The 10,977-nt window shown below is 59.0% G+C and overlaps 1 protein-coding gene across 1 annotated transcript; it reads right to left on the bottom strand.

The window, feature by feature from the left end:
- Positions 1-3,460: 3,460 nt before the first annotated feature.
- LOC112828418 (serine protease 33-like) lies at positions 3,461-7,608 on the bottom strand. The gene is made up of 6 exons (XM_073890641.1): positions 7,488-7,608; positions 7,116-7,279; positions 6,415-6,577; positions 5,654-5,931; positions 4,470-4,636; positions 3,461-3,745 (listed from the first exon to the last, which is right to left on the bottom strand). Exons 2-6 carry the CDS (start codon positions 7,234-7,236, stop codon positions 3,476-3,478), a joined length of 999 nt encoding a protein of 332 aa, XP_073746742.1. The 5' UTR covers positions 7,237-7,279; positions 7,488-7,608; the 3' UTR covers positions 3,461-3,475.
- Positions 7,609-10,977: the final 3,369 nt, after the last annotated feature.

The following is a 10,977-nucleotide window of genomic DNA, read 5'->3' as shown; positions in this document are numbered from 1 at the left end:
ACAGCCGGGACTCCCGTGAGAACACATTAACACGGCCTCCTTGAGCGCCCGTCGGGGGCCTGGCAGGATCGGGCTGAGCCAAGAAAAGAAGATCCTTTTTTTTTCTTGAGGAAAATGATGGTCTCGGGTCTTGTCCCTCCCTGAGCCCACAGCCAGGCTAGTCGCTGCCAACACAGGCTGTCCCCTGGTGGCAGGCCCCAGGCCTCCTCATCCTCCTCCAATTTAAATTTTGGAGGTTGAAACTGCCTTTTGCAAACTTTCTTTCTTGCCTGGGGTCCTTGGGGGGAAAAATGGCCTAAATGAGAGAGATGTCACGAGGTTATCCATCCCAGCGTCCCTGTGACCAGAGATGCTCTCAATGGGGCTTTTGGAAGGGCTGTGCCTTGTTGGTGCCCCTGTCTGTGTCCTGAGCACTGCCAAGGGATTTGGTGGGATTCACAAAGTCATGAGTTTGGCAGCATTGGCTTCTGGGGTCTGTCCAGGCAGGGGGGCCAGTCTGGATAGGCAGGGGTGTCCACTCTGTGGGAGCCCTGGGTCTTGGGCCTAGCCCAAGTTCAGCTGGGCCTGGTGGTGAGTGGCCAAGGGGTCAGGCGCTGGAGACAGGAGCAGGCAGAGCCAGCACCCCTCCCTGTAGGACCAGGAGGAGAGCTCCATGTGGTGCCCTTGGCCAGGCACATCGAGGGCGTCGCTAGTGAGAGACTCTGGGTGGTGGGTGACCTCGGAACCTTCTCCAGGGATTGAAGCTGGCCTGTCACCTCACCCCGTCGACTTTGCACACTGGTGTGGTCCCCACCAAGTCACCTGCAGTGAGGGGCGGTGGGCATGGGCTCAGCCAGGTGGACTCAGGGACAGAACAGGTCCCTGTGGGAGGACATGGCTGGGTAGGGCCTGGGTCCCCAGGCACGGCAAGGGAGCAAGATTTTCGCTAACATGCTCCCCCTCTGTGGCCTTTGGCACCACAGCACTCGTAACTGGCCAGTCTCCTGTGAGCTCCCTACGGCTGGGGCCCAGTGTGGCACATTGCCCAAGTCGGGTGCCCCCAACACCCTGCTGGTGCTGCACAGAGAGCCCGGAGGATCGCTCCAGCCGCAGGTCCAAGCTCCCCCAGCCCTCAACAGCCCCTCTGACCACCTCCCCCCAAATCCTGTCCCCTCCCCAGCTGTCTTTTCCTAGTGAACTCCAAGCTTGCTCCAGCCTGGGGTGGCCTGTCCCTGCAGACTCCTCTCCCGGATGGTCACATGGCAGGCTTCTTGGTGGTGTTCACATCTTGGTGTTAAAGTCACCCCTCAGCCAAGTTTCTCTGCTCCCTTCCCATCTGCAGTGAGCTCCACGCCCCCCTCCCGCCCCCCGACTGTCTGTCTCACTGTCCCCCTGTATTTTCTTCCTAGAAGTTAGCAATATGCAAAATGACATTTGGGCACATGTGCATCTGGCTGTTGGCCTCCAGGGCCCATGTGTGACAGGCTAGGTGTATGTGGAACTGAAGAGTTGATGGAGAGCCAAGGAAGGGAGGGGTGGAAGGAGAACAGGTAGAAAAGGAAGGATGCGGATTGGCAGAGCATCTCCCAGGAGGGGCTCTGGCTCGCCAGGTCCCTGTTGTTGCCGCCCGAGAGGGCTTCCAGGTCTCCTGGCCTGGGAGGAGTGGCATGGAGGAGCACGGGGTGGGGGGCGGTCGTCAGTGGCCCAGTGACCATGCGCTGCATCAGGTGTCCCCTCCATGCTCCTTGGGGATCGCGAGGCAGGGTGTGCAAGGCTCAGGGAGGTCCCGGAGACCCCTCCGGGTAGGCGAGGGGGCAGCACATCCTCCTCTCCCTCCCCCATGCATGCTGCCACACTCGCTGCCACCCCCCCGAGGTGCCCGTAAGGGAAGCACCGGAGAAGATGAGCAGCAGCTGTGGTTGGACCTGCACGAGGGGCTTGTACTCCTCCCTGGTGTGCCCGGCTGGCACGTGTTGGATACGGGTAGTGTCTGGGGCCTCGGGGCTGTGGTGACGGCAGCCATGACCCTGATGGTCAGCCCGTAGCTGTGGGCGCCAGATGATCCGGCTCAGGCTCCTCTCCCCCCCACCCCTGGGCGGGCAGTGCAGGGGGCCTGCTCTAACACCCGGGGATCGGGGCTCGGGGCTCGGGCCGTCCTTCACCACAGCCCCCCATCCTACGTGCACAGCTGCTCCCCGTCCCAGAGAGGTCCAGGGCTGGCTCTCTGGCCATCGGGAGACAGCCCTGACAAGGACACGCAGGCCCTGTGCATCCAGAGAGGGCTCCGGAGAGGGGTGCAGGGTTCTGATGGGCTCTGCAGCAGGGACAGGGGACGCTGTGCAGAAAGCACTGGAGGGGTGGGGGGGGCTGCTGAGGGTGAAGGGTTCTTGGCATGCTGCCCGGGGGGGGGGCCACTGAAGGGTGTGACCACTCGGCTCACCTGCAGGCAGGAGAGCCAGGCATGGGCCAGGGTGGGCGCTGTCCCAGAACGGAGGCTGAGGCTCCCACCAGAACGGGCTCAGCCTGCGCTCCTGTCCTCCCATCTCCTGCCCCAGATATAAACAACCCCGCCGCCCTGCCGCTGCCCGAGGTCCCAGCCCTGTGCCCTGTCCTCCCGCTGCTGCTGCTGGCTCACACATCTCCAGTGGGTCCCAGGCTCCCCTGGAGAGGCAGGCTGGGGAAAGAGGGAGCGAGGGGGACAGCAAGCATAGCCTGGCTCTGAGCCTTCGAGGCTCACGCCTGGGGTGGATGGATTCGCCCCCAGCCCTGCCCTGACCCCAAGATGTGTTGCTCTGCCACCCACTGAGCCTAGGGACAGGGCTGCCGGAGCGAGTGGGCTCGGCAAGCCCTAGAGCTTGACACCCTCAGCCTCAGTTTCCCTGTCTGAAAAACTGGAAATAATAGTACCGTGCGCCTCTCAGGGCTGCTGTGAGCATCCAGGGGCACCTTGGGGAAAAAGCTCCCGCAAATGGGCGATGTCTTCCCGGACCCTCTCTGGGGCCTGGAGGCACAGAGAGGAATGTCCTTCCACCAGCCAGCTTGTGTTTATTGCCTCTCAGATAAAACAGGACTGCAAAGGCACCAGCCCAGCACGGGGGCCTGGAAACCCCAGTTCCAAGAGTCCCTCAAGCCCCCAGAGGAATCCCCGAACATGTGTGCACCCTGGGACTCAGACTTGGATGATGGGTGAGGAGCAGGAGAACCAGGCTCTGTCCCCAGGGGTTCCCAGGCTGGCAGGGAAGGTGAGGGCAGCTTAAGGCCTATGGGGGACACGAGAAAGGTGGGGCTGGGCCAAAGGCCGTGGGGTCTGAAGTGGGGGAGATGGGGGAGGGGAGGGGCCAGAGAAGGTCCCGGAGGGTGGAAGCTGGGGAGAGTGGTGGAAGGCAGCCATGGGGGGGGCGGTTGGGCAGGGGTCTCCTGCCAGACGCTGACAGACAGCAGAGAAAAGGCCTCAGTTTACATTGCAGAGGCCAAGTCCGCAGGGCTGTCTGCCTGGTTAGGCAAGCCCCAGGGATGCAAGCGTGTCCCCCAGCAGCCCCAGAACCAACAGCATGGTGGGGACAAAGAGCCCAGCAAGGTGTGGAGAGGAGTTTTCCATGTCTAGGTCGGAGCTCTGCATGGTGCTGGCAATCCACGTGGTGTACATGCTGACGTTGATGTAGACTCCCGGCTTTTTGGGGAGGCCGCAGGCAAACCCCCAGCTCACGATGCCTGCCTGGGTCCAGACTCCATCAAGGTTGCAAACCAGCGGGCCCCCGGAGTCACCCTAGGGAGAAAGGAGGAGTCTGGAAGCATAGGGCACACGAGGGGAAAGGAAGTTCCCAGGGGTCTCCCCAGGCCCACCAACCTCCCTTCAACACGGCTAGCTAGGTCTAGTGGACGGAGGATTGGTGGGTTGGATGTTTCTGGAAGGCAATGGAGGTCTGGGAATTCAGGGCAAAATCTCTGGCAGATGGGAGAAGCAGTGCCAGGGAAATGCTGTGTTCTCTAAATACGACCGTGCGTGTCAGAGTAGGGGCTCAGGGGGGCATTTCTGTGTTGCTAATAATGCTGTTTGCTTCATTTTGGATGAAAAAGTCTACGATAAAACAATACTAAGAGGGCACTTGAGATAAAGCGTGTTTTGCTTGTAAAAGCAGACAAAGAAAGAAGACACCAACCCAGCCCAGAAGTGACCAGCTCCTCAGGACAGTCTGCTCAGAGGCCCTGAGGTTCTTTTTGGGAAAGAAAAAAAGGACATTTCTGGCCCCCAAAGAAAAGCTTTAGGGATGGGGATATGGTCACAGTTTGCTTAAGCACTTTTGAAGTTTTTCACATTCTGATAATATTGATATGATACATTTAAAGGGAGGCAGGGTGCGAGAATATGCTTTTCTATTTGAATTGACTGGTATTTAAAGCAACGTTGCCCTCCTCCACCCTGGGGGGGGGCAGGGGTGCTGGGGAGTGGGAGATCCCGCTTCCACCCCCCACTGGGATTGCTTGCTCACCCCGCAGGCATCTTTCTGGCCACTCTCGAAGCCAGCACAGAGCATATCCTCGAGGATGATGGGCAGCTCGATGGGCACGTTGGAGTTCTCGTGGTAGTAGGCGTCACAGGTCTGGGCGTCAATGAGGGGCAGCTGCAGCTCCTTCAGGGTGAAGGGCGGGGGCAGTGCTGGGGTGGGGAGCAGAACGGTGCTCAGACGGCAGGCGGCCGCCTGCTGGCCTTCCGCCCACCCGTCCCTGCGCTCCCGCGCTCAGCCGGACTGCTGACAAGAAGCCGTTCCTTGTCATTTCTGCAGGCCACTCCTCCGCTTCTTGAGGATCTGAGGATCCAGGGCCTGCGTTGAGCCCGGGGCGGGGGGGCTGGGGGGGGCGAGGGGAGCCTGTGTTGAATATTCAAAACCCGAGGAAGAGCTGCCCCCTTCCTCTGTCTGGCAGGGCATGCGCGGAGATGTGGAGCTCCCCTCAGGTGTGGCTGCCCTCCCAGGCCCGGGGTGGGGGGGTGGCAGGGGACACACAGAGACACATGGGGGAGAGGCTGTGTGAAAATGGAGGCAGGCTGGGGCTCGCAGCCACCAGCCGAGGGACTGCTACCAGGTGCCACCTGACGCTCGAAGGAGCAGGGAGGATCCTGGCCCGGCCAAAACCTCGACTTCAGACTCGTACCGTCCTCAACTGTGAGAGCCTACATTTCTGCGGTTTGAAGCCCCCAGGCCTGTGCCTGTTTGTCGTGGAGGTCCGGGGCCCCCGATGCCAGGCGGTCGTCCTGTGTTCCCAGACCTCACTCCTGCCCCGCCCTGTGGGAAAAGGCTGCAATGCCTCATCCTCCGCACGAGGTTAGCACTGGAGTCTCTGCTCGTCACAGGGGGAAGCCACAGCCCAGCGAGGCTGGTGGGGGTCACCCAGCCCACATGGAGGCCAGGCAGTCAGGCCCTGGCTCCTGTGCCACGAGGGCAGGGGTGACGTGTGGCTGGGAGGGCAGAGTGGGGAGCCCGAGCAAGGGTCTGGGGTGGCAGTATTTCTGTGGCTCCCCTCTGCTGTGCCCTCATCAGTGTGTGCAGGCTTCACATCCACTCTTTATGAGTGTGGAGGCAGGTGCCGGAGGAGAGAGGGCCCTAGGGAGGCCCTAACAGCCCTGGTCCCCACCTCCCCCCTCCCCTCCCCTCCTCCCCCGCATGGGTGTCCTTACGTTGATTCAAGTCGACATTCCCCCAGCCAGTGACCCAGCACCAGGTGCCTTGACCCAGGGGGTCTCCAGGTTTGGGGAGGCAGACTGGAAGGATGAGGTCACTGAAGGTGACAGGGGAGGCCAGCTGCACCAGGGCAATGTCCCCTCTGTTGCTCTCCTCCGAGTACTCTGGGTGGGTGATGAACTGGGCCACGGCTTGGAGCTCCTGGGGCTCCCCAGCCTGGGGGTAGGAGGAGAGGGAGCCCAGCAGCACGACGTAGGCAGATAGGGGCTGCTTCCTGGAGGTGGGAGAGTCCAGGGGTCAGGAGACCCAGGGTCTCATGGGTGGGGGCCAGGGGCCATCTTGATTTGAGGGTCCTAACATTATAGACGGACAACTTTGCAAGCAGAGCACGTGCCAGAAACGAAAAGGACCTTGTTTATTCCTCAAGACACCCCTACATGGACCCCACCGCCCTGTCTGGTGAGTGTGAACCAGGCTTGAGAGGCAGTCACTGCCGCCCAGCTGCTGAGCAGTGGACTGGAGGCCTCATCTTCTCAAGAGATCCCCATAGGGGAGCCTTTGGTCTCTGGGAAATGAATCACTTCTTGGGAGGTGGCCCATGGAAGTGGATAAGTGACGCCCCAGGAGCATATTTCCCCCATCTAATGCCAGATGCACCGAAGGCTGTAGTTTAAATGGGGAAGGGAGGGTGTTGGGGGGGTGAAGGGCCGGTCCTGGCTACCCCCTGCTCCCACCTGTGCCCTCGGAAGATACTCACTGGTCGAAGCAGTGGGCTGCAGTCAGCACCCAGTCCTCAGCGATCAGGGAACCCCCACACACGTGCTGTCCATATTCCCTCAGGCTGACCTGCCACGGCCACTGGCCCAGCTTGGCATTCTGCCCCGACATGATGCGGCCTGACACACGTGGGCGTCCACACACTGCAGGGGGAGCCCATGGGCAGGCTAGGCGTGGTCCCGTCTGGCTCCCCGGCCCCACAGAACGACCCTCCTAATCCCTGGGGCTCACAGGTTGGCACCTGGTCCCTCCTCGGGCTCTACAAGGTGGAATTCCTTGTGATGTAGGACCTTCCGCTCTAGGAAAGGACTTGGCCCTGGGGGGGGGGGCGCGTTGCACAGCAGCTGAGTTGGGGGAAGTGGGAGCTGGGGGCCTGGGTGGTTATTGCAGGCTCGGTGGGAAGAGGGGAGTTGTGAGCCGCTGGTCCAATGCTCCTGCCTGCCGCACAGTGCGTGCCACATCATCTGCGCTTGGCCGGTGGAGGCGGTGAAGGTGCGGAGGTCTGGGGGGTCCGAAGGAGAGCCCCCTCCCGACCCCTGGGTTCCTTAGAGGACCTGCCCGGGCACAGGGCATAAGGGGCAGGGAAGGCATTACACAGGCCTCTTGATCTGCCCCCAACACTCAGGCACTCTCTCCTGCAGTGCCTGCCCCCCCCCCCCCCGGCCCCCGTATCTGTCCTACCTGAATCCAGGCTTATGGCAAAGGCATTGGGCGGGGAGAAGTTGGCTGGGAGAGCGGGGGTGCTCTCCTGGAGGGCCATGGGGAGGAGGGAGAGCAGGATGGCAGTAAGGGCCAGCTCCATGGTGTGCTCCAGCCACCACTTCCGGGGGCAGAGTCCTCAGACACTGAGGAGCAGAAGGATTGCCGTTTAGCCCAAGTGCTGGCCTTGCCCCAAGGTGGGGCTGACACTCGAGACTCGGCTCCCACACTGCTCCTGGGCCCAGGGTCCTCGGCCCTCTCCATGTCTTCGGCAAGACCCTCAGGACCTTCCCTCCCCTGCCCTGGTCCCAGCATCATAGCACCCACTCCCCCCACCACATCTGGGGCACTTACTGTGTGCCGGCCCTGTGTCAACCGTACCCCGGCCTTCTGGCTATTAGGATCCCCATCCTACAGCAGAGGAAGTGAGACTCCCATGGTTGAAGGACTTGCCCGAGGCCCGACAGGTGACAAAGATATTTCTACTTTGTGCTCTGTGTCATAGTGCCTGGTGCACCAGGCAGGGGGTGGGGGGATGGGGACTGCCGCCCTAGGACACACTCCACTCTGCTCCCTCAGCTGTTTGTTTTCACCCTGGAGCTCGGAAGGGCCTAAGGTGGGGCCAAGATGCCCGGAGAGTGAGAAGGGACCCATTATTCAAGGAGGTGGAACACCTGGACAGCCACTGCCCTGCGCCGGCCTTACCTCCATGGAGCTGTGTGGCCAAGAAAGCAGAGCTGAGCAGCCTGGGCACTGGGGGGAGGAGGGATGCAGGACACTTTTCCTGATTCCTAAGTTTTATCCATTTCTCAAGTACCCATCCTTTCTGATGCCCCAGTCAACCTAGCCTACAGGCCGCTCCCCCTCCAAAGGGCTCATTACCCCTGGGGGGCATGGTGGATCTCTGAGCAGCCCCAAATACTTGATTTACGTCAAAATCATGTTCAGTGAATACTCTTGGTGTTACTGCTTTTTCCACCTACCAGATCTCTTGATTTCTGAGAAAAATGTGAATTTATTTAGAACTTTTTTTTTTTTTGCTTTATTTCAAAGCTCTGTTGTTGGCATAATGTTTTCAGAGGCTTGTAACTTGTGTCAATGTAAAATATCCCTGTATTTCATTCTTTTTTTTTTTAAGATTTTATTTTATTTTTTGACAGAGAGAGATACAGCGAGAGAGGGAACATAAGCAGGGGGAGTGGGAGAGGGAGAAGCAGGCTTCCCGCTGAGCAGGGAGCCCGATGCGGGGCTTGATCCCAGGACCCTGAGATCATGACCTGAGCCGAAGGCAGACACCCAGCGACTGAGTCACCCAGGTGCCGTGTTAATTAACCGTGTTAATGTGTTCTCACGGGAGTCCCGGCTGTGGGCCAGCCTTGGCCCTTCCCGGACGAGGCGGTGCGTGGAGGAACGGGGGGCAATGGGGGCAACAGGGCAGGGGCGGCCAGGACCCCAGGGTCGCCGACAAGCAGAGGTCCCTGTATTTCATTCTTAAGACTCCTAGCCCTGGGGCACCTGGGTGGCTCAGTCAGTTAGGTGTCCAACTCTTGATTTTGGCTCAGGTCATGATCTCAGGGTTGTAGGATCGTGCCCTGGGTCAGGCTTCATGCTGAGCATGGAACTTGCTTGAAATTCTCTCTCTCCCTTTCCCTCAGCCCCTCCCCCCACTTACTCTCATGCTCAAATAAATAATTAAATAAAATCTTAAAAAAAAAAAAAGAGGGCACCTGGGTGGCTCAGTCGGTTGAGCAGTCGATTTCAGTTCAGGTCATGATCTTGAGGTCATGGAATTGAGCTCTGCATTGGGCTCTGCCCTCAGTACAGACCCTCTCTCCCTCTACTCCTTCCCCTGATCTCTCTCACTCTCTCTCCCTGAAGTAAAGAAACAAGATAATGCACAGCCTTGTGCTGTGGTCAGAGTATGTGTGCCCCCCACCCTTCCACAAGTTCATATGTTGAAATCTGTATGTTGAAGCCCAGGGTGTTGTGTTCAGAGATGGGGCCTTTGGGAGGTGATGCGGTCAGGAGGGTGGAGTCCTCATGAATGGGATCAGCGCCCTCATAACAGAGACCCAGAAAGCTCCTTCACCCCTTCTGCCATGGGAGGGCACAGTGAGGAGGCAGCAGCTGTGAACCAGGAAGCAGGCTCACCAGACACCTTGACTTCAGACTTCCAGACCAGGAAGCATGAGAAAGAAATGCTTATCTGTAAGCCATCCAACCACTTTATGGTATTTTGTGATAGCAGCCCAAGTGGGTGAGGTCACCCAGCAAAGCATTTGACTCAGAAGGGATGTCACATTCCTCTTCCTCCGTGTGGGCTCACTCCATCCCTTGTTTCTGCTGAGCTTGTGTTAGGAACGTACAGAGCAGAGGAGAGACTGCTCCCCCTGCAGCCTTCCAAGCTAGGCCAGTTCACACTGCTGGGAACACACGGCCTAGCTGACGGTCTGCTGAGTTGCCGGCCCATCCAGAGCCCTGCTTCGCCTTTGTTCTCAACCCTTGATTTTATTTTACTTAAAACACATTTTGCTATGGAAAAATTTAAGTATACACAGATTAGAGGAGAACAGGAAACACTTATGTCTGTCACCCAGCTTAGAGGACTGTCAGTGTGGAACCGACCTCGTGTGTCCCTCCCTGTCGGCACTATTTTCTTTCATGCAATCTTTGTAAATTTTTGCTCTAAGTTCTGAACACGTTTCTCTACTTTATCTTCCAATGTGCCAGTTCATCCTTTAGCTACATCCATTTTACCATTCAGCCCTTGCCGCAAACGATTTCTCTGAGCAGTATCTTCAATCCTTTCTTGTTCTCTGATCGCTCTTTTCCTGGGCAATTCTTGTTTCGTGTTTACAAACACCCTAGAGGAGCTTTCTGAGGATAGCAGCTAGGCTCCTCCAAGTTGTCTACTGTTCCATGTAATCTCTCGGTTTTCCTTGAAGACACTTCACCTTATTCAAATCGATCGTCCTGGTGCACGTATGGATTTCCCAGGATTGTCCTTGGTTTGTTGTGCAGTAATAACAGTAAGAGGGCAGCGAACAGGCCCCATGACACTCCCACGCTGCACGGGCCAGAGAAAGGACTGGCCGGCCCTCCGCCAGCTACTAGGAAATCACTTCTGAGCCTTCCGAATGTCTTGCTTGACCTAAAGCCTTGTGCCCCTGCACTTAGTTAATGCTAACAGCACCACTGCGGGCCGCGCCCAGGGCCGCACCGCATCCTCGGGACTTCCAGAGGCATGGAAGTCTGCGCACTAAGCCTCGGCACCGGGCCTCCGAGCTTACCCGACACGGAAGCCGTTAATAAAACCTCACTCACCGGGGCTCAGGTGAGCGTCCCCAGCTGGCAGAGCTCACGAGTGTTGTCACCCGTCACTGCTGGGAGAACGGAGCTCTGCCCGTCTGACTCCGCTGTGAAGGGAAGCTAGAAGCTTCCACCCGGTCTCGCCTGGCCTCTGTACCTTTTGCGTTGGCTGATGCTCCTAGTACCACTGCAGCGAGCCCCAGCCACGAGTGTAACAGCTTCGAGTTCTGGGAGACCTTCTAGGCAATCACGACTCTGAGGGCGGCCTGTGGACCCCAGTTCAGTTGTCCTGGAGCTTGGTGACTGTGGTGCCCTGCACCCCCGCCCACGGAAAAGGAAAGCTGCCTGTGGGCTCTGTGCAGTCGGGTGCGGCCGGCTGCGAGCAGCAGGCAAACGGCGAGGCGAAGAGCCCCCCGGGTGGTCAAAATCGGGCCATCTTCCCTGGCTCCTGTCAATGACCATCGCCTTGAGCGGAAGCCCCCGACGGCCGCTCAAGGAGGCCGTGTTAATGTGTTCTCACGGGAGTCCCGGCTGT

The sequence above is a fragment of the Callorhinus ursinus genome, unplaced genomic scaffold, assembly GCF_003265705.2.
Source record: "Callorhinus ursinus isolate GAN/ISIS: 27379988/994484 unplaced genomic scaffold, GSC_fseal_2.0 scaffold1485, whole genome shotgun sequence".
In the NCBI taxonomy this organism is placed as follows: domain Eukaryota; kingdom Metazoa; phylum Chordata; class Mammalia; order Carnivora; family Otariidae; genus Callorhinus; species Callorhinus ursinus.
Note: the sequence above shows the minus strand (reverse complement) of the source record. Positions and strands in the feature narration are given on the sequence as shown.

Coding starts and splice junctions, on each gene's coding strand:
- LOC112828418 (XM_073890641.1), bottom strand. CDS start 7,236: ATGGAGCTGGCCCTTACTGCCATCCTGCTCTCCCTCCTCCCCATGGCC. Junction 6,578..7,115: donor TGCCATAAGCCTGGATTCAG/GTAGGACAGATA, acceptor CTCCCCCTGCAG/TGTGTGGACGCCCACGTGTG. Junction 4,637..5,653: donor GAATGTCGACTTGAATCAAC/GTAAGGACACCC, acceptor TCCCCACCCCAG/CACTGCCCCCGCCCTTCACC.